The sequence below is a fragment of the Eschscholzia californica genome, unplaced genomic scaffold, assembly GCF_041429995.1.
Source record: "Eschscholzia californica isolate CP2 unplaced genomic scaffold, dmEscCali1.0.p SCAF_1, whole genome shotgun sequence".
In the NCBI taxonomy this organism is placed as follows: domain Eukaryota; kingdom Viridiplantae; phylum Streptophyta; class Magnoliopsida; order Ranunculales; family Papaveraceae; genus Eschscholzia; species Eschscholzia californica.
Genome location: NW_028238198.1, coordinates 45653780 through 45679901, shown reverse-complemented (window position 1 = coordinate 45679901; position 26122 = coordinate 45653780). Strand labels below are relative to the sequence as shown.

The following is a 26122-nucleotide window of genomic DNA, read 5'->3' as shown; positions in this document are numbered from 1 at the left end:
ATTTTTCTTTTTGCAAACTAGAGCCAGAAACAGTGAAGAAGGAGAAGCGATGGCAATCTTACTCGGCCTCAAATGGGTGAAAGCTAATCAACGCAAGAATATAATTGTAGAAAGCGACAATATCAATCTCATCAAACATCTTCACAATAAACATCATGCGTTACACTGGCAATCTTTAATCCACATCCGGAGAATTTGAGAAAGCAGAAAAGAATTCGAAGAGGTGAAATTCAAGTATACGAAAAGAGAACTCAATTCCAGCGCAGACAGATTAGCTAAATGGACAAGGAAGAAAAACGCGAGCAAAGAGTGGAAGAATGTACCTTGTATGTTAGTTAATAAATATTGTAATAACGCTGTAATTTAATTTATGAAAGCTAGTCCAACAAAAAAAAAAAACAATGTCAATATATATATATAGATCTGGTGCTATTTCTGATGGTTTTGTCATGTAACTAACTTTGAATCAGCAACATATTGTTCGAGATGTGCTTTGTCATGGCCCTTAGGCCAGACAATGGTATGTTATCGGAAATATGAAGGTTGATTCAACGATTAGCATGTCTTAATTATATCTTGTCAAATGATAATCAATTTTTTTTTTATAATTATTTGTGTTTTTTTATTGAACTTTTTCATTTGTAACTTGTAAATTGTAATTTTATTTGTGCGGTATGAAATGAATTAATAAGTTTATGTAAAATTTTATTGGAAAGCCCGAACCAAGACCGTCTGGTGTCCGACTCGCCCAATAAAATAAACGGTCTTGGACGGTCGATGGACAAACAATTCTTGAAAGTGATCGACCGAGATCGCCTGAATAAATAGGTGGTCACCAACATTTTATGTCTGAGTCGACCGATCAGATGAAGTTAGAGCCCAGTATCGACCGACCTAGACCGATTCCCACCACTAGCTGGGCGGGTGCCATTATGGAGGCACCCAGTCGGTACTGGGTGTCTACAGAGGCAGGGGCTAGCAGCACCTGGGTGCCTACAGAGGCCGGGGGCTAACAGCACTTTTAGCAGGTGCTATTAGCCGCTCCCTTTTTCTTTCCACCCAAACTTTGATACTCCCCACGGCCTAAATATATACACAGTCGGGTACTAAATTCTAACAAGCAAGTGTGAAGTTGGGTGCAAATATCTCACGCAGAGGTAGAAGATAACTGGTTGAACAAAAGAACATAGTCAGAAAGAGAGAGGGAGGGAGATTCCATAGAGTCCAACAATGTCTTCTCTGGTTCTCTTTCGATCTCTACCCTCAGCTGTTCTTCGTTCCAAGCAACTTTCTTCCCTACCCATACCTCTTTTTACTCATTTCCTTAAATTCCAACCCAAATTTTTTCTCCCCAAAAGAAGAATTTCCTCTTCTACTCTATCTGCTTCTTCTTCTGCAGAAACCCTAGTTCCTGATACAAAACCGGTTACTACTTCAACTAAAAATTCTCTCGAATGGGTTAATAGAACTAATCTTTGTGGGAATTTATCAGTTGAGGATATAGGTAAACGAGTTCGTCTTTGTGGGTGGGTCGCACTTCATAGGATACATGGAGGTGTTACTTTTGTCAATCTCAGAGATCATACTGGAATTGTTCAGGTTACTCTCTCTCTCTATTGATTCATTTTTTAGTAGAAAGTTTTGATTTTTGGGGGAAACATTGATAGTTTGGAATTGGCTTTTCCAGGTTACAACTCTTCCAAATCAGTTCCCTGAGACTCATTCTACTGTGAATGAGTTGAGACTTGAATATGTGATTTCTGTGGAGGGGATTGTTCGATCTCGCCCTCAGGAGTCTGTGAATATCAAAATGAAAACTGGGTCTATTGAGGTACATTGTTTACAAATTAAGTTGTAGATTTTGGACTAAAATGTAGATAAAAGGTTCCACCTTTATCTGAACAAAATGATTCAATCTCCAGTTAGGGCACTTGCACCTATAAGTTGGTAATTATATTGCTTGGGCTCATTGTATAAGCTTTTAACATATGCATATATTGGTAATATGAGAACATTGATGCTTAGTTTCATGACATCATTTGTTCGAAGATATTCTATTTTTCGCGTCATTTGGTTGTGCTCAATCTTGCTTAAGTTTTTACGATAGCAATTGTGACTGTGATTATGCTAGGTTACAGCAGAGAATGTTCGAGTATTGAATTCTGTTAGAACTAAACTACCTTTCTTGGTTACCACCGGGGACGATGCAAAGGATAACTCTAAAGAGGAGATCCGTTTGAGGTATTTAACTATCTTTATATAGCCATACATAGGTACTCTGTTTTGGGTATATTCATATTCCTTTAGGCGAACGAAGACTGATTTACTTCGGATTTGACTCTTTTTTATGTGTGTTATTTGCTTTCCAGATTGTCACACAACGTAGAATTTTTTTCGTTTAAAAAGACACAAACTTAAAATATCAAGTTAATAGAGTTCATTATAGTCAAGCAATACCTTCGCGTATTTCTAAGATGATTTGCCTGGTCGATTAAAAATTTTGATAAATCTTAAATTTGTAGATTCTTGTTATCACTCACCTAATAGTCGACGATGTAAGTATTCACTTCAGTCAACAAAATATGTAAGCAAAACAACTTTGATTTCTTGCAAGAAAGCAAGGGACTCCAGAGCTCAAAAGTTTGAGGAAATCCTAGTAAGGGGATTTGAATTGGAAAAATAACATTTTCCTATAGTGTGCATTTGGCGTAATTCATGTTTAATAACATTTTCACATGTAAAACGAACTAGCCAAAATTTTTGCTTCTTTTCATTAACTTGTGACGTTGATAGTGTGTATTTGGCCTAATTCATGTTTAATAACATTTTCATGTGTAAAATGAACTAGTAAAATTTTTGCTTCTTTTCATTAACTTGTGAGGTTGAAGATTTGGGGTCTTACTATCTCATCTACTTTGTATGTAATCTTCTATTATGGAAATTCACGTACACAGTTCTCATCAAAAGGAAAATATTTTGTTTACATCATCTAGTTGCTCTAATTAAACAAACACTCTTTGTGGCGGTAGATATCGGTGTCTTGATTTACGCCGACAACAGATGACCTCCAATCTAATGTTGAGACATAACGTGGTGAAGGTCATTAGAAGATATCTAGAGGATGTACATGCTTTCGTGGAGGTATCATCTGATTCATTTTTAATTACAATTTAAGTTCAGAAGTATCATTGGCATATACAATGGATTCTCTGTTTATCGTATGTTGTAGATGCGAAGTGTACACTCTAGTGGTTGCATTTTTCTCTTTCTTCCAGAAACTCTCAGTGTCTTATTTGTGTCGTTGATCCTCACTGTCTCATGATTGCAAGGTAGATTGAGACTCCTATACTCTCTAGATCAACTCCTGAAGGTGCGAGGGATTATCTTGTCCCATCACGAGTTCAGGTATTTGGATCTACCCATCTGTCATTTAGTTTTCTTCTGTGCAACATCGATACTCCGTCGTAGTACTTTCCTGTATGGATTCTGAGACATTTGTAATGTTTTAAAATACGTTTTTACACCTCAAGGCGGTTTGCTCTCACAGGCGAGGTGGCGCCTCTAGGCGTACGCGCCTTGTTGCGTAAAAGGCGTAAACTATTTGTTTTTTTAAGGATAATGATATCAATTATGTAAAACCATAGCATTGTTCTTGTACTTTACTACTATATTATAAAGTCTTAAGTGTTTAATAAACAAAATACTAATATTTTCTGTTGCTCAAGGACTCAAAAATGATGGGTGACTTCAGATGCAAACCTTTTACTCGAGTTTAAATACATACGCCTCGAGGCTTCAGGTGACCACCTTCGCCGCTCCTTGATGCGAACACCTTGAAAGTTTTGTAAAACATTGACTTGGATGCTCGTCTCAGGTTCTCGGATGTTTTTGTCGGATACTGTCAGTCTCTACAGTGTGTACTTTCCGTAATGGTTCTAGGACCATATAATAGTCATCTAGGTTAAGTTGTTAACTTCTCCATGTGACTGTAACATGAATATATGATCAAGTAAATAAAGTGGATGCTTTTGTTTAGGATACAGATTTACATAAAACACCATCTTATTAGGGATATTACTGTCAATGATGACTTACAGCTTTGACTCAGTTTAGTATGTTCTGTGAAGCCAGGAACATTCTTTGCGTTACCTCAAAGCCCGCAATTGTTCAAGCAAATGCTGATGGTCTCTGGATTTGACAAATATTACCAAATAGCAAGGTAATGTTACTTGTAACTTCTAGGTTGATTAAGCTACATATTGAGAACCAAGATCCTTTTTTTCCTTAATTTCTATTAGATTGGAAGTTGTTTCATGGCAGCACAACACAAGTATGAAGAAGTAGAAGCAAAACACGACTAGTCCCTTGAATTACACTCACCCGTACCTATGATCTTTTATTTCTATATCTAGGGTATTGATTCTTGGTTAAGATTCAAAAGGATATCTGATGTAAGCCAAGAACCCTAAATTATTCTCTTGTTGGACCAAGGCGGGGTTCCCGCTCCATTTTGCCAGTTATTTGTAACGACTGTTTGGATCCATCTCATTTTGTTTCATGATAGTTTGACGCAAGTATGAGAGAAGTAATACCAGTCTTATCTCCTCTATGCAGATGCTTTCGAGATGAAGACTTGAGAGCAGATAGGCAACCTGAGTTTACTCAGCTAGATATGGAATTGGCATTCATGCCCTTGGAAGACATGTTGAGTCTTAATGAAGACCTGATAAGACATGTTAGTATATTGTTTGCTTTGACGCTGTTTAAGTAAAATCTTACTATATTAATGTCTTTCGCAATATTCACCAGTTAATGCATTTATTTATGTTCTTGTCTGCATGATTTGATGTTATCTGTGGCAGGTTTTCCAAGTGATAAAAGATATTCAACTTCCAAACCCATTTCCAAGGCTTACTTATGCAGAAGCAATGAGTCGATATGGATCAGACAGGCCGGACCTTCGATTTGGTCTTGAACTGAAAGATGTAAGTTCTCATTATTGATACATCTTATATACTACTTATTAGATCCTGCAGTTTTATACTTGCTCTTGTTCTTTGATGATCTCGTTCATGCATCAAGAATTTTGAGGCCGTGCATCTCATGTTGACTTTATTCCCACTGAGACAATTTTTTGTTGATCATATTTCCTTTTGATCCAAAAACATTCAGTATCAATGCTCGTTAGAATTTGAAATCACTGTACCTAGCAATGAGCATAATGAGTTTAAGTAAAGCCATACCATAATCAATGCCCTATTGAAATAGGTCAAAGTACTGCTTATGGTGCATATGCTTTTGAATTTCATTGCTCATGTCCTTCTTAACTTTATACTCCTGAGAAAACCCTATCCATGAAATGCAGGTGTCGAATGTTTTCTCGGAGACCAGTTTTAAGGTTTTTGCAGATTGCTTAGCAAGTGGGGGGATTATCAAAGCTATATGTGTGCCATCAGGCGCAGCCAAGTATTCAAACACCGCTTTAAAGAAAGGTGAATTGTACAATGAAGCAATGAAGTCTGGAGCGAAGGGTTTGCCATTCCTCAAGGTCTTAGAAGATGGTAAAATAATGAACATTGGACCCATAGTTTCTTAGAGAAAGAAGCTGTGTTTTCTCAGCTGATAATTTTGCATTTCTTATATTAGGGAAGGTTGAAGGAATTTCTGCTCTAACATCAAGTCTTGATCTCAGAAGTAGAGAACATTTGCTTACACAAGTATCTGCGAGTTCAGGTGATCTTATCTTGTTTGCAGTGGGTCACCCAGAATCAGTTAACAAAACTCTGGACCGGCTTAGAGTTTTCGTTGCCCACGAGCTAGGCTTGGTTGACCCTGTAAGTTTGTAACGTTGCTATACCAGTTCCTGCTTTATTTGAAGTCTCTCACTCATTCATTCTCATGGAAAGGCATCTTATTTGTGATGTGAATTTAGTCCGCTCATTCGATTTTGTGGGTGACTGATTTTCCTATGTTCGAGTGGAATAGTTCGGAGGAAAGACTTGAGGTGTGTTTCATATCTCTACTATAATTATCACATTTTAGTCATTTAGAGTATCAAATGTTTCATTATTTCCATTTGTCAAGATTTCTTATATGTTATAACATAATAGTGTTCGACTCTGACAACAAAATTGCTTATCAGGTAAAAAAGTGAAGGACCTAATTACTAAGACAATAATATATAGTTATGGACTTCGTTCCTTGTTTTGGTATTTTTCCCCTCACCATGTCTATTCGAACCCGTGTTGGATACGCAAAGGCCCATAATATTGTACATAAAGTTTAGCTTACAAGAAGATGGTCGACAACTTGTTTCTTTACTGTATTAAGGTATGCTTCTGAATATAATTTAAATTTGAGATTTCTTTTGCAGGCACTACATCATCCTTTCACAGCACCACACCCAGATGACATGGAAAATCTTTCCTCAGCCCGAGCTTTGGCATATGACATGGTTTATAATGGTATTGAAGTATGTATTGTTACCCCCTCAGGCCTCGACGCTCATATTGCCACTCTTACAATTGTTTCAATATATGACACTCTTAACGAAGGGAAGTCTGTTTCTTATGTTCTCAGATTGGTGGAGGGAGTCTTAGAATTTATAAGCGTGAAGTCCAAGAAAAGGTTTTGAAGATTATAGGCATCACACCGGAACAAGTAAGCTCTATTTCCTCTTCGACTTTCCCATTATTTATACTAAACAGGCATTGTCGCTCATTGGAGTATCCGTTATTAGTCTTACCTAATGAGCTAGACTAGTTTAAGATTAAGAGAATTACGTTTCCTTTCAGTCATGGACTCATTGTGTTATATATGCAGGCGGAAGAAAAATTTGGTTATCTTTTAGAGGCTTTGGATATGGGAGCTCCTCCACATGGTATGGAAGACCTTATTCATTTGCCCTAATATGAATTTCGTCACTAACTCAATAATTGAAGAAAAGCGCCAACACACATCACATAGCAAAACATAAATTTCTGTGTACATCTTACTACCAGTAGCGTGTTTGATTCCCGTCTCTATTATGTGTGTGCCTGTACGCCTTATTCCTGTTGGCGGTGTTCAACCGTTTTTACCCCTACTTGTCTTGGCGGTCTTCAACCGTTTTTACCCCTTAATCCTGTTGGCGGTCTTCAACCGTTTTTACCCCTACTTGTCTTGGCCCTTCCCCACCCCAAAAAGCTAGCTGAAGACGCAAGGCTTCGTCTCACACTTAATTCGACCACCACCCCTCCTAGAACTGGTGCTGGATAACTCTAAGATCTTTCCCTTCACGCGTCGGTCCTGAAAGACTATATTTTCCTTCGAAATAGCACCAATGAGACCTAATACCATTTTGTTTTGTGCACAAGGTGTGTGTGTGCGCGCGCGTGTGTGAGAGAGAGGGAGAGAGATGATGTTGTTCGGATGTGTGTTAAACTCTGTTAGTGACAAAAAATTCCTCAATGGTTTCATGCAGGAGGGATTGCTTTTGGATTGGATCGACTAGTAATGCTATTGGCTGGAGCTAATTCAATCAGAGATGTTATCGCTTTCCCAAAAACAACAACCGCGCAATGTGCCTTGACTAGGGCACCCTCAGAAGTTGATCCGCAACAACTAAAAGATCTCTCATACTCTTGTTCATAGTTTCATTTTTCATTGATTTGTTTTGAAATTCTAATTTAAAGTAGGTATTTATATTAGGACAATAGACGGCCATGATCTGTACCACTTGATTATATCTCAACAGTTGGAATAATTACTGTCAGGTGACACACTGCTGTTTCTCATTCAAATTTGTGTTTTAAAAGACAACAAAAGTGTAACTTGTATGGTGAATATTTTGAAGAGTACTAAATAAATTAAATGAAATGTTTTTTATTTAACATAATTTTATGGAACGCCCAATAGGTCATTTGGCTCTCAAACTAACAGTATAGGGTATCTTTTGTCATTCCAGTTGTGTCGTTAGGTTTGAATGATGAAAATAATAGAAGAAAGAAGCTGGAAAAAACTAAGAGGGTGTTTGATTTTTTAGCACTTACAAGTGCTATCACTTACTAAGTGATTAAGTGATAATCACTTAGTAAGTTATATCAAATGTACGTGCTATGGCGTTTTCCATCACTTCTAAGGGCTTGATTTTTATTTTTATATTAATTTTAAATGTCATAAAAATGAGAAATTGTCTATTTTGACCTTAAAGTATTTACACATTAGCCTTTCACACTAATTCATTATGCTCATGAGTTTGGATACAAGAGAATTACGGTTTATGAGTACTTTGTGTTGAAAATATTAATCTCAAACAATTCAAAATTATGAAGGAGAAATAACTTACGTTGCATTATGGATTTTGGGTGGTTCCGTGATTGATGAAGGAAGAGATGTGAAAAAAATTTAGGAGAAAAACTTAGATGAAGGGTGAGTGAAGAGGGAAAATGGTTATCGCTAAAGTCATAAAAGATTTTTTTACTTATTAATTGTTGAAGATTTTATTTTTAGTTATAATTATATTGGTAATTATTATATTCGGTGAGGATAAAAATGTCTTTCTTAGCACTTAGGAAGTAAGTGCAAAAAAATACTTTGGCCCCACTTACAAGTGATATTCACTTATGAGTGAAAAAACAAACGGCGTAAAATTGCCGGCCCACACTTATTAAGTGAAAATCACTTAATAAGTTTAAAAATCAAACACCCTCTAAGTAGAATAACAAAAAATAGGGCATTTTTGACAAGTGAAACAAAAAAAGTTAACTAGTTATTCATGTGAACGTTGAAAAGAGGATCAAATAAGTATTTTACTTAAAAATTGGGGGTCATTCTGGAAACTAATCCTCAACAGGAGGCCATTTCGGAATATGCCCTTTAAAAGAAAAGAATCACCTTTACTCCAACGGTCAATTATTGACCTTCCCTAAGAAACTAGCCGTTACAATCTTTGAAATATTTTCCACTTTCATCTCCTTTTCTTTCATATCTTCAATTTTTAAACCGTTCAAACCCTAGTAGCGTTTCTTTCATAGCTTAGCTAGTTTACAAACTTTCAGAAGCAATCATCCATGGCGATCTCTTCTAACAGATCTCCTTCACCCATTTCAAATAGAACACCAACAAACCCTAGTAATCCAACAACCCCAAACACTAACAAAGACATCAGAAAGAGTTTCAATGGAAACCCTCTCAAGAAACAATTGTTTGTTCGGAACTCAAAGAGTTTTAATCCCATCACTCCTGCTAATAGTCCTTCTGGTAAGTCTCTCTCTCTCTCTCTCTCTCTCTTTCTCTCTCTCTATAGCTATCTCTTTCTCTCTCTAAAAAGGTTGTAACTTTTTTCTAATGGGTTTTGAAATGCAGATTTTCAACAAAGGAATTCAAGAGAGGGGATTTCTTCAATTAGGGTTTCATGTGAGTACAAAGAGAATGAGAAAGATAAAAGTTTGAAGCTTTCAAAGGTAAGATCACCATCAATTTCAAAGGGTACTAAGAATTTTATGGCTCCAACAATTTCTGCTGTTTCAAAAATTACACCTTCACCAAGAAAGAAAATATTAGGAGAGAGAAATGAAGTTAATGTTTCTTCAGATTTTACATCAGAAATTGGATCAAATCAAGATCTTGTTTCTGAGTTTCAGGTACTACCACCTAAACCTCTTTCTTCTGATTCATTTCCTATTGAGAATTCTTTATTTTCAGAAAAGATTGAACCAAAATTGAAGTTGGTTTCTAGTTCTCATGTCCCCTCAGAAACCCTAGATTCAAATATGAGTTCTGCCCCAAAAAGCATCATTAGGTCTTCAATTCCACATTCTGATGGAAACCCTTTTCTTATAACCAAGAATTCTCATTCTTGTTTAGAAATGGAAGAGAACCCATCAAAACAAGATGAAGGTAGTACAAATCCTGAGATTTCTTCAACTACCCAGAATATCTCAGAATCTTTACCTGAACCAACTAGTGAGGGATTCAAGGTGAAGCCTTTTTCTTCACCTTCTCCTGCTTTAGCTCCTCTTGATCTTGATCCATCTTTTCCTCCTTATGATCCTAAAACTAATTACCTTTCCCCAAGACCTATGTTTCTCCGCTATAAACCTAATCCGCGGATTGAAGTTTATCTCAAAAAAGAATTAGAATTCCATTCAGGAGAGGAAGGTAATCGGGTCGAAGATAGTTTAACATCTGAAAGCTGTTCAGATACTGATACCAATGAAGTAACCCAAAATTCAGATCCTCAACAAGAATCCTCTGATGAGATATCCGAGGCAATTTCCGAAGTATATAACCATACCCATGTACTAGAAAACGTTGAAAAACAGGAGGAGGCCATTGGATGTAAAGAGTTCTCAAGACCACGCTCTTCGAGCCGATCGAAAATCGCCCCTTTTCTTTTGGTTTTCGTAGTTGCTTGTTTGTCATTCTCAGTTACTGATTCTCCTATTTATACTAATCATTCTACCTTTAAAGATCACACATTTTCTAAGCTTGAAACCCCAGCTGAAGTAGTTGGAGTTGGAGAAATCAATTCTATGGATCTTGTCTATCATTTCAATCTATGGTTGGGAAAATCTACTTCTTATTTGTCTGAGTTGAGTTCCTTTTCAAGAACAGTAAAGCAAATGGGTTCCTCTTATTCGGTTAATACGACCCTTTTAGACCAGAGAATACTCCATGAGCATCAAAGTGAAGTGTGTTTGGAAAGTGAAAAAGAAGAGAATCGTGAGGAAAGTGAGTACACATCTGAGGAGAAGAAAGAAACTGAGGAGGAAACCAAAGATGATCAGACTTTTATAGAAATTGACGTTGAAATTGATGACAGTGATGAAGTTATTGTGGAAGAGTTAGAAGAAGAAACCCCAATGGTGTCACAAGCTGCAGAGATTGAACTTGAAGTGCTGGAAGAAGTTGAATCCCAGAGGGAAGACGAACTCGATTCTCATGTCAGTATTGATTCCACAAGCTTAATAGAAAGGCAAGAGGACAGTGATTTGGAGAGTAGTAGAGAAGAAGGAGAAAGCGAACAGGAAGACGAGGAAGAACAGAATATCCTTGATTCCCATATCGAGATACAAAAGAACAACGAAGAGTTACACGAACAATCATCACTGATTTCACTTGCTTCTGAGTCAGAGTCGGAAATGGTAGTAGAACTAGAAAAATTCCAAGATAATGGTGGGATCGATACTCATTCAAACACCAAACAACCTGACTCGGAAATCACTACCCATAAATCAGAATTTGATGACAATTTTCCTCAAAGCTCACCAATAAATGATGCTTCTCTCCAAAACCCTGATTTTGGAACACTCAAATCAATTATTCATGAATTGTTGGACATGTTTCCCAAGCAAACTACAACACTGCTAGTTTCTTTAGTTCTTCTTCTAACACTGTTCACAGGTTCAGCTTTCATCCATATGAAAACTAGAAAAAGAACCCCCACTCCAGTGGCTGAAGTTTCAGTTAAGCAATTGGAGCCAAAAAAGTTGGTACCATCAGCTACTAATGACAGTAAAAGACCACAACTTGAAAGATATAGTTCTCAAAATTGGGCAACAGAAGAAGAAATGTTAGGACAATCAGGTCCATCGGAAATGAGCACAAGCTTCCAAAACAGTTCTTCGTGCAGGCAGAGAGGAACAGAAACAGATGATGAAATGCAAAGCTATGAAAGAAATTCAAGTATAAACCGTATCAGAGAATCGTCGTCGGAGTACTCAGCTGGATCTCCTTCATATGGAAGCTTCACTACATATGAGAAAATCTACAAGAAACATGTAAGTATTGTAATGACATTTCTTGATTACGTAGTCTTAGATTTGTGTATGATGTTTTGCTAATGTGAGTTTTTCTCTATGTTGCAGGGAAATGGTGATGAAGTGGTGACTCCGGTTCGACGTTCCAGCAGAATTAGCAAAAAAATCGTTTCCACGTGAAACGGCTAAAGAAATGTCGTATTTTAAGTGTTATTTTTCTTCTCGTAGGTGTTATTTCACGAAGTGTCAGAGTTGGGTATCTCAGTACAATTGAGAATTGTATACAGTGTCTTAAAAAAGAAAAAAAAACTGATATCCAATTCAAAGGTTTGCTGCATATTGTCGTGAGGTCTAGCTTGATTTCATTTTGTAGTTGAAAACATTTCGACTTTGGTTCGACTTGCTATGTACTTAGCTGGTTTACATCCAAACTAGATCAGTTATTTCTTTTCAAGATTTGTACTTTGGTTGATAACACATAGAGCAACTCTGATAGAGAGGTACGACCTCGTTGAGCGTCCATCTTACTGCCTTGACTGAGTCAAGGGGTAATATCATCTTTTCACATTTTCCGAAGGGTTGTGAAAAAACAATTCTACAAATGTGTTATCAACCAAAGTTGAAATGTTCCAACATATCTCTAAAAAGAGAAAAAAACTACATGTGCATATTCCAGCGACCACGTTTGGTGCACTAAAATGGAATGAGAATGCATCCCTAGACCCTAAGTGCATCCCAAAGTGAGCTTCTCGTTTCATCACCAAGAATCACACTCATCAATGTCTGGTGGACGAGAATGCATCCCTAAGTGCGCAACGGGTTAGCAGCAGAAAACATCTTAGTAGTAAGTCCAACTCATTTGAAACAACATGCTGGCCTACTTCAACTTGCATCTTGCAAAATCTATCGGAACTGCGAAGCTCACTTTAGCTGTGTGGTAACATCTGTGTCTCTCTCTTCAATGGGGAGATCAGGGTTCATGGTCTTCATGAACCAAAACAGAATTATCCTCTAAGATCTAAGTTGATTTAGAAAATTGTTTCGGCTTAGAAGCATTCCTCTTTTATGTAGACACAAAGGCATGTAGTAGGCTAATGTATAAGCAATAAAAACAAAGTAAAACAGTATTTTAGGTTGTCAAAAAGAATCCTCCAAGGCATTGATAGGAAGACTTGTGAGGCTCAAAACATACATGAGAAAGTATCATAAGCAAATAAAACCTTAGAAGCAAAACTAGTTATTGACGGCAACCCAATTCAAGATACGTACAAGTTTAAGCATTTAATATTTACGATCATAGAACCTACTATATTTCTAAATAGTACTTTTGTTATATGTGTTTTATCCCTATCTTTTATACCATTCCATCCAGATCAATCAATCAAATCCATTATAGTACTCCACACAAACTATAATCGGCCTTTGGGCATGTTAAGTAGGAAATATACGCATAAAAGTAATCTACGAAAGAAGCAAAAAGCTTATGAATGAAGAATTTTCAAGAATGAAAGTGGTATTACTTTAGGTATGAGATAACACAAGAAATTGGAAATTCCTTCCTTAGGTACTAAGGTAACTCTAGAAATGAAAGAAGAGGTGTTGAAAAAGGAAACCATTTTCATGACCCCATTAATATAACAAAGGAAATTATCTTTCTAGTGGGATCAAATAATTTGAGGGATGGGTTTTCTCATTTCAGAATCCAATCCAGGAGAATCAATACCATAGTCTTTGTAAAAGTTACTTGTCATCACTCACCAATCATCTGATGCTTTTTTTTCTCTAAGAATTTGAAGGAGAGTTTATTTTTGTACCAAAATTCCATCATACAGACTTTGGTTGGTTTGTATTGCTTTGATTGTATTCTTTTCTATGTTAGTTTATTTCAAAGAATAAAATTTCGCTACATATGGAAATATAAATGTTTCGGTCATTTCATCCGAAATAGTTCAAAATTGATTTCCTTGACAAGGCATTGTTAAGGGAAACTGTATTAAAAAATTTGGTTTTGATGGAAATTTCGATGGACGTAAAAATAAAATTATTTCGATCATTTCGACCGAAATAGTTCGAAATTTACTTCACTAGTATATCGAGCTCCTTTTTGCCTAATCAATTGTGGAGTAAATCTGCTTTTGTTGGTCTTTTTTTTTTGTGCTTCATATTATTACTGAAATAAACTACGGAAAATAAAAGCACCATTGAAGATTGGAATAGTTTAACAAAGACAATAGTTGTATTGAAGAATGAAATTTAACAAAAAGTTCAAACCTTTTCAATCTATACATTCAATGAATCTTCTTTCAATATAACAATCAAGTAGGGTTCGTTTTTATTTCCAGTGTCTGAATCTGACTCGCCCGAAGCTATTTTATCTACATCTTCGAAGATAAAATAGTAGGTTCTGACCGAGCAAGATACTTATATCTCTCAAACAAACACTACTTAGACTACAACCATAACAAAGGAATTATAGTATTTCTTGTAGACAACAAACTCTAAAATCTACCTACATAAAGCTAACCCGCCAAGGAATTTCGGACTTTTCGGACTGTGGAACTGATTAGGTGATCTCCTGCTACCGACCTCAACTTCCTTATTAGAACATCTTTTGCAACCCTTCCCTCCTGAAAAAATCATTGAACATTCTATTTTAAAATCATTCTCAACTTGTAACAAAAATTTAAGAAAATTCGAAGTGAACATGATATCATTACCTTGTACAATTTATACAAGGATTCAAGTTCTTGATAGCTTGATGAAGTAAGTGAACTTCTCATTCCAGATAATAATGTATGAAATGACATAGCAGGCAAAGTATTCGTTTTTGGAATTGGCACTCCGTCCGGTAAACCTGAAAACAACAATCTGAATTTAGTGAACTATACCAAGTAAATGATCCAAAAATGAGTATGAAACGAAAAGAAAGTAATTACCTTGTCGACGATCCAAAGGCTTGTAACTGACGATATATTCAGGAAGAATGTGGGTGTTCATATTCTCGCTCCATACTATATACCATTTAGGAGTCTGAAGATCATCGACTCCAGTATCAAATTCTGCACTACTGGGGCGACATTGTTGAGCCCCTAATTCAACCCTTTCGATGTTTCCCGTTATAACCCGACAAAGCATTACATGTTTTTCACCATTTTTATCGGCTACTGACACCAAAGCACTGAAACAGAAATAAACCCATCAATAACATATATATTCGAATGTGAGTAATTATTCTCTTTATCTAATATACTAGATTGTATTGGCTCATCCAATCTTTGAGTATCATCGTTGTTCGGCCAAGCTTTATTCTACTCTAATATCAGTCTAAGCGGAAGTGGCAGTTGACAATTTAACATGAAAGAATTGTTGAAATTAAGCAAGAATATAATTTGAGAGAGAAAAAAATAATGGATTATACCTTGTTTCGGGTGATTGTGCCGGCGAAAGATAGATCCCATCTCCATTAGTTGCCTTTAAGCGATTTAACTTATTACTTGTGTCGAAACCATATGACATGATTTGGGCAACACCTTCAGATGATGTTCCACACCAAGCAAGCCTAACATTTGCAGTACCTCGAGCAGCTTTTGTTGATTCAACTTGTTCTTTAAACACTTTTAGACGATCAACTCCGAATTGATCCATATGTAAACATCGATAAATTGAAGTAACGTCGATATCTTGATCAATTCTCTTCATTCCAGATATGAAAATCCTCTTGATATCTACAAAACTTCTATCTCCTTCTTTCAAGATTTCTACTCCAGGCCATCTTTCTTTCTCTATCACAAATGGGTTACTCTTAGGTTTCTTTGTGACAGTTTTTCGATCATTCGACGAACTTTCACTGCTCTCTACGTCACTATAAGATTCATTTCTCTTCCTCTTACCGGAATTCTCATCGATTTTTATCTTGATTTTCACAGGGCATTGAAGCAATTCATAACTATCCTTACTTTCTTCATCCACAATAACTCTAGGGAAAAAGTTTTTCTTGTTAGCATCAATCCAAGAAATCGATCTTCGATTTCCAGTCCTTAAATCTATCTGCAACATTCTTAAGAAATCAATCAGATACTGAGTACCCTCAATTGAAATCTCTAAAATTGGTTTTCTTTCTAAGAAACCCACCTTCAAAAATTCGAAAATTTCCCTAGAAAACCCAACCCAAGTATCATTTGTATAGTACATGAATCTAGAAGGAACCCCACTTTGTTTAAAATTTGAGTAATTCTGAATTAGGGCTTGTGTAGAACAAAACCCACATTGTTCATCCTTATTAGAAGATTTCTTTGAATTTTCAACTAATGATTTGATTTTTTTTGCAATTGCTCTTGCTCTATCTCTCTTCCTCAAACTTAAATTCCTACTCAAACCCACATTTCTTGATTCTAATTGAGACTGATTTGAGTACCCAATCATAGTTAACAAACAAAAATCTGAAGAAATTTAAGTCGGTTTCTTCTACTAAAACAGATCAAGAACAAGAAAGATTCAAAACAAAGAGAAAAAGAACATGTACAGAGATTGAGAGATTGAAGATGATGGAACCTGGACTATCAACGGCTATATTTTCTGTAGTTGCATGAACTCTGATTCGACCCCTCTTTCTCTCTCTACTCAGTTTCTATCCATTAACATCTTCTCATTTGTTTTCCCTCTCTCTCTCTCAAATATATATAGGGAAATGTAAATTGTCCTGTGTCAACTAAGAAGGTCGGCAAAATTATTATTATTACAATTAGATCCCTCTTTAGTTTTTTAATGGACATTAATTGCCCTTCTGACTTTGGGAACAAGTAATTGTGTGTGATCAAAACTTAGTCAACCATCAATTTTGAGGAGGTTTTTAGTTCTGAAAATCAACATTTTATAGTATGGTACAATTTATATTTTTTGTTCATATGCTCATCAAAATTCTTAAAAGGTGTTCTTTACAAATTTGAGTTCCTTATGAATCTAAGAAACAGATGTTGCCTCGTTAGTTACCGATAGATTAGTGAATTTACGACACTAACGAACATTTGGGAAGCCAGAGAGGATGACTAGGGGTTGGACACTTGCCAGTTCTGCCCGTACGTTTTCCAACAGCTTCGACCCCCATGTAGGGCTGGCCCGTCAAAAGTCTTGTTCCTTCGCGAACGAAGTTCAGAATCAACAAGGGTTCAGTTTCAATTATGACTTGCTGGGTCGGAGCGGACTAGTGCAGAAAAGAAGATTAGAAGGGTTCTTCCCTTCTGGCATAGAGGCGTTCGCACATCATTTCTTAGCTGTCCGCCGATACCATCCAAGCAAAGGAAAGAGATTCTCCCACCTAACTACTTTGTATATAGCTACGGTTTATGACACGCTCCTCTTAGATTCGAACCCATAGCTGATGATGGAACTAGAATAGATATTATGAGTCCCCAACCCGTACGGTTGAGAGCTGCCTCTCTTCTAAGAACAACTATAAATAAAAAACATCTGACCTTTTGTTGTAATTGAGATGGAAGACTTAGACTCCACTCAATACCCATTGTCAAGTCATGGCGTCCGCCCCCACCAACCGGGAATGAGATAGTTAACTGAGGAAACCTAATCCGCAACTTGTTCCGATCTGAACGCCTGAATAAGGTTGTCCAGCTGATATGCATGGATGAATCTGGTCAACCTAGAACAGGCCACTCCCGTTCAAGTGGCTCCCGCAAATTTTCCAACTAATATTTGAGATCCAAGCAAATATGTTTTGTATATTTGACGTTGAATTAGATTTTAATATTCACTTTGATCTCTCTGAGTCATGCAGACAAATGAATCTTTCATGAGCAAAGAAACACTCTTGTGGTAATTTAATATCTTACCACGTCATTTATACTTAACAAGAATAATATCAACAAATTTACCAGATATTAAGTCGTAAAAGTTAAATTTATTTCAAGTCCAAGATGTTTGGAATATTTACGTAGCATTGGCAAAAAAATATTTTCAACAAAAGAAAAACCAAATATAGGTCAAAGGGGCGTAAAATTGTTAACAAAGAAAACAAAAGGGTAAAATGGTAATGAAGATTAAATAGATTCAACACTTCTAATATACTTATTTAGGTATGTTAGGTTAGTAAGTTACAGATAAGATACAAGTTGGAAACGAAGTTAGGGCACTTGATTTCTTGACCGACAAGGCGACAATGTCAAATTAGCAGCTATTAGATGAGTGTCACACGGAAATTGAGATATGTATATATGAAGGGGTATATCTGTCATTTTCTCAGTTTATAAAATAACAAAAATTTAAACCAATCCCGTGTGTATCTCCAACTTGTTACATCACACGCGTATTTTCATTTTCTTATTAGGTATATTATGAGGTTAAGCTAAAGCCGTGTTTGGTCCGTTTGGTTTCCTTGTGTGTATTATTTATTTTTAGTTGTCGAGAGAGTGGCTCGTGTCTTTTTTTCTTCCCGATACAAGATATTTACCAAAAAAAACATACATATAAATATTTATTTGTTGCTAATACAAAATCCTGAACATATCGAAAAAAAATAAACAAATTGAGACACATCTTAATTAGGTGATTACAATATTTGTGATGACGACGTAAACATTACATTTTATTTAGAGCGTGTGAACTATAATGAGTTGTAGTCGGTTCATACAAGGACAACCTTGGTTTTTTTAATAAGATGTCCACCTAACATTTTATGGAAGAGAATATGTTTCAGAATATGTTTCATGCATGTTTACCATTTTAGGGAAGGAATTAATTTTATCTTGTTAAGGTCAATCTTGGTCTAATTGACTAAATTATTTAATGGACCACCGTTCTTAAGGGCTAATTCATCTTAGTTTTTCAATCCAAAATCCACAGGGTTATCTAATCTCGTTCCTTTTACGCACCTGAAACAAAAATATGTCATAAATTACAATTAATTTTTCTAATTGATTTTTTTTAGAGTGTGCAAGAATTTCAGAAATACATTATGATTCTTACAAAAAGAAGACTAAAATACAAATTGTGACGTAATCGGTCTAAAATGTATTGGACCGCTAGTTGATCTGCGAATCATGTCCATATGTGTAAAGAAAAATTAATAAATTCTGTTTTTTACAACGGTGAAAAAAAATTGTTTACGATAAAATTAAGAATTTCTAGAGCACAGTGTGACTTAACGATATTTCTCATGAGACCCTCGTTGCTATGAGTTTCATTATGAATTTGATTTTCTTAGAGGCTAAGATTTTTAAGAACAATTAAAAGGCTAAGAGAATTGTATTCTCGACCAAAAATTAGTGACTTACAAGTGAAGTATTTTGTGCTTTTGCTTTGGTCTAAAAGAAAGGAAGAGAAAAAGGAACAAAAAGATCGAAAAAGTCAAAGGCCATTGGTTTTATATGGTCAAAGGTTACCCTTTTGACATTGTCCACGTCAAATACTAGTAACTTTGCATGCTTTTGATTCATATTACACAAATTATTATTAATTTTGCCTTTCATGGTGTTTCTTTTCTTCTCCTAGAATCAATCTTCCATTATAATGGTTCTTCTTTTGTGCTTCAATTGCTTCCTGGGAGGGTTTAATGTTGTATTATTTTATATGATGGACTTTGTTTCATCTGTTTAAGACTTAGTAAAAGAATAACCGTTATCAAATTTTCAGCAGTGGACCTCAACAAAAAAAAAATTAGTAGCGGCATTCTCCAATTTAGAAGGGCATTTATCGATAAAATGTCTCGTAGATATTTTAAGACATTTATCCGTAGATAAAATATTTTTATAGATATTTCAAGATATTGAGTCCAACGGCAATATGTGTAGTGGATATTTTATTATCATCATCACTATTATTATTATTATTTTATTATTACTAGGTATAACCCGTGCCTCCGGCACGGTCGATTATATTGAGTATTTCATACGTCATAAAGTAGTTGGCTACTCGTTATGAAAATGAATAACTCTAAATTTGCAGAAATAAACCTCCTGCTATCACATCTATTAGATCTCTTTTTATCAGAGACGAACCATACTAAATATTTGAAAATTTAAATCTTCAAAAAAAAAATTGTGTACACAAACAAATCGAATTTACCCAAACAAAAAAAAAAAAAATTCATTGGCTTCCCAAATAAATTTTTTTTGAGTGACTCTTGATATGAACTAACTATTTCTTTTTCATAATAGATTTCGTATTCAAAACTGACTAATAGAAAGTGATTTCTATTAGACATTTCATCAAACATAGATATGACAACATCAAATATCAAATATTCACATAAATCAATCAACCAAAAAATAAAGAAAATACTAACCTTTTGATGAAATATTGAACTCCTGAACTATCAAAATGTGTTCTGAACACCTAAACAATGAAGCAAAAAAATGATGAAGCAAATGAGAAAACAAAATGAAATCATCAAAAAAAAAATAATTAAGCAAAAGTGTTCCGACCTTTTCAACGCAATTTTTAGTGAGGGAGATGAAATTGTTGATTATGATTGGGAATTGAGAATATATGGCCGTTGAGAAACCAGAAATTCAGCGTTGAGATATAGGTTTCTCAGGAATTCAGCATGGATGAGAGAGGAGTAAGGAACAGATTGTTATGCTAAGAGCCTAAGACTGCTCATTGCCATATTAATTCAAAGAAATTAATTGATACATTATTGCTGAAATTAAAATTAAATGGTCATAAATTAAAATTAAATGGTCATAAATTAAAATTGAATGGTTGTTAATCTTAAAATACATATTGAATCTCACTTAATTAGACCAAAGCAAGAAACCGTTGTTATGCTAAGAGCCAAAGAGTGCATGTTTCTATATTAATTGGAAGAAATTAAATGCTATATTATTGCTGAAAATAAAATTAAATAGACATAATGAACCAACCGTTAATATGTATTGAATCCAACGATTTGTATGCTTTTCTTTGTTAATCTTAAAATACATAGACGGTGGAGATTTAACACGGGATAACGAACGGCTGGATTTATCTCTGGGTTTGTCTTTGGTTTGTCCAAAACTTTGTCCCAGTCAGCACTCTTCATTCTATTTTATATAATAGATTATTATTATCATCATCATCATCGTGATCTCATCATTAATGGACAATGGATAGACTTTTATTATTTTAATATTGTCATCATTATCTAATCATAAAAAATAATATATTTGTACTAATATTTCAAACATGTATTATTCGACTTTCGTACACATTTGTGGATATCTGTGCATTGTTGGATGTTTGGTAGAGTGAAAGAATGTATTTGTACTAATATTTCAAAAATATATTTCTCCACTTTCGTAGACATTCGTAAATATCTGGTGTATATTGGGTGGGCATTTATTATTTTAATATAATCATTATTGTCTAATCATATAAAATAATATTTTTGTATTAATATTTCAAAAATATATATTTCTGATTTTTACAAAATCCGTGAATATTTGTGGACATTGATAGATGTTTAGTAGATATTTATTATTTTAATATTATTATCAGGGACGAAACTAGGAATCGTAAACAAGAGGGGCCAAATGTAAATAAACAAACATTTAGAAAACTTCTCATTTTTTTCTAGTGTTCTTACATGGAATACATTATGTATTGCTAAAATCTATTTACGTCGATTCATCTCTATAATACAACGGGCGCATCTCCCTTTTGTTGAACTAGTCCACTATTATCCTTTTTTGTTGAACTAGTCCACTATTATCCTTACTAGCATCAACTTATGGACTGTTAGGGTGTTCGGACTTATGGACTTAAAAGTGTTGGCCTGGAATGTTCGGGGGTGCAATAATTTTGCTAACCGGAAACATCTCATGAGTCTGATTAAAGACCACAATCCTGACATCATTTTCCTTTCGGAAACTAAATGCATGAACGTTGACATTGACAAAATGGTGAACACCAATAACATTTACTATAAGCATGTGGTCGATCCGGTGAATAAAGCTGGAGGTCTGGCCCTTTTCTGGAATACCAATTTTGACGTGGAAATTATTCATGCTGATACTAATATGATCCATGTCAAAATTACACAGGATGTTTTGGGTAGTAAGATTTTTCTCACGGGTTTCTACGGGTCTCCTTATAAAAATAATAAAATGAAACCCTGGGAATGTCTTGCTAGTCTGACCCCTAGTGGTAATAGTCCGTGGCTTGTCATAGGTGACCTTAACTGTATTCTTGATCCCTCGGAGAAGCGGGGTGGGCAACCGGCGCATCTCCCTACGATTCAGCTGCATAAGAATATGATTAATGAGCTGGGCCTTCATGACTTAGGTTATGTTGGGTACCCGTATACTTGGACTAACAGGCAATTTGCAGGGAATCTGATTGAAGAGCGTCTGGATAGAGCAGTGGCGAATTATAATTGGATCAGCAGTTACCCGCATTCTAGAATCAACCATTTAGACACTCTAGGATCTGATCATAAACCTATTCTTCTTGCTACCAAGAATCATTCGGCGATTGGCAGAAAACCCTTCAAATTCATTCGCACTTGGATGTCTCACCCCAATTGCGCTAGTTTTATCAATTCCACTTGGCTCAAACAACCCATTCAAATTCAGCTCAAGCTTAATTCTCTAGCCATCAAGCTCGCAAAGTGGAACAAAGAAGTCTTCGGAAATCTGGAGATGACAATCAAACAGCTCACGCAGAATCTTCAGAAGATAAACAATATTGAAGAGTTCAGAAATACTTACTCCCAGATCGAGAATCTTCTTCTTCAGCAGGAGAGTCTTTGGAAGGAGAAATCTCGTATTGCTAATATTAATTTGGGTGATAGAAATACTCAGTATTTTCACGCCAAAGCCACCACTAGACTTCGTAAAAATAAGATACTGGCCATTAAAAAGGAAGACAATACGTGGGTGAATGACGAAGCGGAAATTGCGATGCTTTTCTCGAGACATATTCAGCAGATTTCCACCACCGCGGGTTCTATTTTCTCCTCAAAAATTACCAGTTGCTTCGAAACTCAGATATCTGATGAGCAAAATGAGTCTATTACTGCTATTCCGCATTCCGACGAGATTCGGAAGGCTATTTTCTCCCTGAAGCCTGGAGCGGCGCCAGGGCCTGATGGTTTCCCTCCTTATTTCTACCAATCTAATTGGGAGACTGTTAAGGAGGATATTCATCTCATGACCAATTCTTTCTTTCAGTATTCCACGCTTCCGGAGATGGCGAATCACACTCACATCTGCCTTCTGCCCAAAACTAAAACTCCGCAATCGCCGGCTGATTACCGTCCTATTAGTCTGCTGAACACCACGTATAAGATCATTACCAAAATCCTGGCTAATAGACTTAAACCCATCCTGACGGATATCATATCCCCCTTTCAAGGAGCTTATGTCCCTGGCAGACAAATCACTGATAATATTATTATCAGTCAAGAGATTATTCATTCATTCAAGAAAGTTAAGGGCTCCAAAAGCTACTTTGGTCTAAAGCTAGACATGTCTAAAGCTTTCGACAGAATTGAATGGAGCTATCTGGCGAGTGTTATGAATCTGATGGGTTTTTCTAGCAAATGGATCAATCTCATTAACACTTGTCTTACTACGAGTTCGATGGCGGTGCTTATCAATGGTCGTCCGGGCAGTACTTTCAATGTAAGTAGGGGCATTAGGCAAGGTGATCCTCTCTCTCCGTTTCTGTTTGCCATTGCCATGGAAGGTCTTAGTCGGCTTCTTGAGAAGAATCAAAATGAAAGCTCTTTCATTGGCTTCCCCATCCCCAATGCGAATTTCTCGATCAAACATCTCCTTTTTGCTGACGACTGCATCATTTTCGGGCAGAACACTCTAGAGAATATATTCAATCTGAAGCAAATTCTGAAGGAATTTAGCGATGCTTCCGGTCAGATGATTAACTACGCCAAGTCGAATATCTTTTTCTCGAAAAATTCGCATCCCAAATTCAAGAGGATGATTATCAGAGAACTTAAGGTCCATCAATCTTCGTCTGGGGATAAATACCTCGGTACCAAACTCTTTATTGATCGCAATAAGAAACAAGCTTTCACATCACTTGTCACCCAAATCAAGAATAAACTCGCCAAATGGCAATCTCATCTCCTCTCGCAAGCTGGCCGCTCGGTAGTTATATCAACCATCGCAGCGGCTGTTCCCCGATACCAAATGCAGTGCTTTGCCCTTCCTAAAGGTATAAGCAACAGCATTGAGTCTATTCAACGGACTTTCTGGTGGGGAAAATCCAAAACTTTCCATACTATCAACTGGAATGCTATTTGCAAACCTCGCAAATATGGTGGTCTTGGACTTCGCCTTCCGCAACTAGACAATCAAGCTTTCCTTCACAAACTGAACTGGCGTATTATCAGCAACCCGAAGGCTATTTGGGTCCAAGTGTTGAAAGGGAAGTATTTTCATAAATCCCAGAAACCGAAACACCCCAAGAATCATTACTCGTGGCCTTGGAAATCTATCTCGAAATACTATGATCAGAGCGAGAGTTTGATTTTTTGGAATATTAACAAAGGTGATCAAATCAATATCTGGACTGACTACTGGATACCTAACCATCCTCCACCTATTATCAATGATAGAGGTTGTAACTATGATCGAGTTTCCCAACTAATTACGAACGGTAGATGGAATTTAACTGATATTAATATGTACTTTACTAATGAGATTTGCAGGGCGATTCTTAGCATCAATCTAAATCCCAACGATGAAGATAAAGCTATATGGACCTTGACTAAATCAGGTAACTTTTCCCTTAAATCCATGTACAATTTTTTACGTACCAACACTATCTACAATACGAATGAACAGATGGACTGGTTCTTTATATGGAACATGAATACTATCCTGAGGATCAAACTATTTCTCTGGAAGTGCTGTACGAATAGCTTACCAGTAAAATCAAGGATCGGCAAATTCATCGGTAATAATTACTCCTGTGTGAACTGTAATGACGAGGAGACCATAGACCATGTCATGTTACATTGTCCGTTTGCGAAAGCTACTTGGTTTCACTACCAAGTTAGAACTGATCACATTAGTACCACTATTCAATGGATAATCCAATGGAAATCCCTGGACGAAGAAACTATTAATCTGTATGCTAAAATTCTTTGGTTTCTGTGGAAAGCCAGATGTGAAAACTGCTTTACGACGACTAAACAGACTCCAATGCAAATGATAGAAAGGATCAACAAAACCACTACTACTCCTCTCAGAACTGAGAAATGCACTACCACGAAGGGTCAAGATCAAACGGTTATACAAACATGGAGACCTCCATCGACACCTTATATAAAAATCAATGTAGATGCCTCTTTTGTTAATTTACATGAACAGGCAGGAATTGGTTACATCATGCGTGATGCAGAAGCCAACTTTATTATGGCGGTAGCAGATAGTGTTCGAGGGCAAAATGCTGAAGAATGTGAAAGTTTAGCGGTACTGCATGGTCTGCTAAGCGCGAGACAAATGCAACTATCTTATGTGCACTTAGAAAGTGATAATAAAGCAATAATCCAAGCTCTCAATGGTGAGGAAGGATGTATACAATGGCAATCGCATAGTATCATTCGACAGATCAAAGACATCAAGGATAACTTTTCAGGAATTATATTTTCTCATGTGTCTAGGAACAGTAATAGTTATGCAGATGCGTTAGCCAAACGGGGACGTGCTTTCGGGTGTAAGAAACTTTGGAATGATGTTGTCTCTTTCTTTTCTGATTTCTAGTGGGTTTGTATTAGACGCTTGGTTTTAATATATTTTCTTTCATCAAAAAAAAAATCTCTATAATACAACGACAAAATAATATTTGATATTTGTACAAGGATGATCTTCTCATTATACCAATTACACTAAATATAAATCATTATAATATGTTAATTGTAAAAAATAGATAATAAAAAAATTTACACGTTCAAGTGATCATTAAGTTATCAGTGTTAAATGTACTTTTTACAGGCTGTTGTTTTCACACAACTAGAAAAAAAAAGTAATTGAGCGTAAACATATGATTTGAAACTAAATTTTTGTAGTCACGAGATTTAACTTCGCCTACTATTTTTATTGTTTAAGATTGACAACTGTCTGATTTAGTAAATATTTAGCACATATGATTGGCTATTGTCGATAGAACACAACTCAAATGTCTTTGCCAAAACCCTTACTCATTGATATGCGATTAAAGTTTCAATATCTATATTACAGTATGTAAAAACTTTAATATTCGATATATGAATTCATATTGGAGTTTGACTTATAAATGAAGGGTTTACCCTTAATCAATACTTAATATTTTTCATACAACATTGTTCCCTTAGAGATGAGGGCCTCCCAATAGTAATATACCTATGTTGAGGTCAAGGGGGGCCATGACCCCTCTTGGCCTCAACA

General features: G+C 35.9%; 3 protein-coding genes across 3 annotated transcripts; 2 read left to right on the top strand and 1 right to left on the bottom strand.

Moving 5' to 3' along the window:
• Nucleotides 1-1078: 1078 nt before the first annotated feature.
• Nucleotides 1079-7873, top strand: LOC147567143 (tRNA synthetase class II (D, K and N) family protein). Its single transcript, XM_086653767.1, has 15 exons — nt 1079-1599; nt 1688-1831; nt 2132-2241; nt 3030-3141; nt 3334-3405; nt 4128-4219; nt 4615-4735; nt 4863-4985; nt 5366-5561; nt 5647-5834; nt 5933-6004; nt 6374-6472; nt 6580-6660; nt 6823-6880; nt 7463-7873. Exons 1-15 carry the CDS (start codon nt 1231-1233, stop codon nt 7630-7632), a joined length of 2007 nt encoding a protein of 668 aa, XP_086509893.1. The 5' UTR covers nt 1079-1230; the 3' UTR covers nt 7633-7873.
• Nucleotides 7874-7945: 72 nt separating this feature from the next.
• LOC147567142 (uncharacterized) lies at nt 7946-12078 on the top strand. Its single transcript, XM_086653766.1, has 4 exons — nt 7946-8007; nt 8698-9240; nt 9346-11762; nt 11850-12078. The coding sequence occupies exons 2-4, from the start codon at nt 9051-9053 to the stop codon at nt 11919-11921; spliced, it is 2679 nt and encodes an 892-aa protein (XP_086509892.1). The 5' UTR covers nt 7946-8007; nt 8698-9050; the 3' UTR covers nt 11922-12078.
• Nucleotides 12079-13958: 1880 nt separating this feature from the next.
• Nucleotides 13959-16447, bottom strand: LOC147567141 (putative inactive poly [ADP-ribose] polymerase SRO3). The gene is made up of 4 exons (XM_086653768.1): nt 15160-16447; nt 14678-14919; nt 14459-14595; nt 13959-14368 (listed from the first exon to the last, which is right to left on the bottom strand). Exons 1-4 carry the CDS (start codon nt 16161-16163, stop codon nt 14261-14263), a joined length of 1491 nt encoding a protein of 496 aa, XP_086509894.1. The 5' UTR covers nt 16164-16447; the 3' UTR covers nt 13959-14260.
• Nucleotides 16448-26122: the final 9675 nt, after the last annotated feature.

Excerpts from the sequence above, each read along its gene's own strand:
- LOC147567143 (XM_086653767.1), top strand. The coding sequence starts at position 1,231 with ATGTCTTCTCTGGTTCTCTTTCGATCTCTACCCTCAGCTGTTCTTCGT. Across the intron at positions 6,473-6,579 it reads TGGTTTATAATGGTATTGAA|ATTGGTGGAGGGAGTCTTAG; the intron begins GTATGTATTGTT and ends TTATGTTCTCAG. Across the intron at positions 6,881-7,462 it reads TATGGGAGCTCCTCCACATG|GAGGGATTGCTTTTGGATTG; the intron begins GTATGGAAGACC and ends GGTTTCATGCAG.
- LOC147567141 (XM_086653768.1), bottom strand. The coding sequence starts at position 16,163 with ATGATTGGGTACTCAAATCAGTCTCAATTAGAATCAAGAAATGTGGGT. Across the intron at positions 14,596-14,677 it reads GCCTTTGGATCGTCGACAAG|GTTTACCGGACGGAGTGCCA; the intron begins GTAATTACTTTC and ends TGTTGTTTTCAG. Across the intron at positions 14,369-14,458 it reads CCTTGTATAAATTGTACAAG|GAGGGAAGGGTTGCAAAAGA; the intron begins GTAATGATATCA and ends TGATTTTTTCAG.
- LOC147567142 (XM_086653766.1), top strand. The coding sequence starts at position 9,051 with ATGGCGATCTCTTCTAACAGATCTCCTTCACCCATTTCAAATAGAACA. Across the intron at positions 9,241-9,345 it reads TCCTGCTAATAGTCCTTCTG|ATTTTCAACAAAGGAATTCA; the intron begins GTAAGTCTCTCT and ends TTTGAAATGCAG. Across the intron at positions 11,763-11,849 it reads AGAAAATCTACAAGAAACAT|GGAAATGGTGATGAAGTGGT; the intron begins GTAAGTATTGTA and ends TCTATGTTGCAG.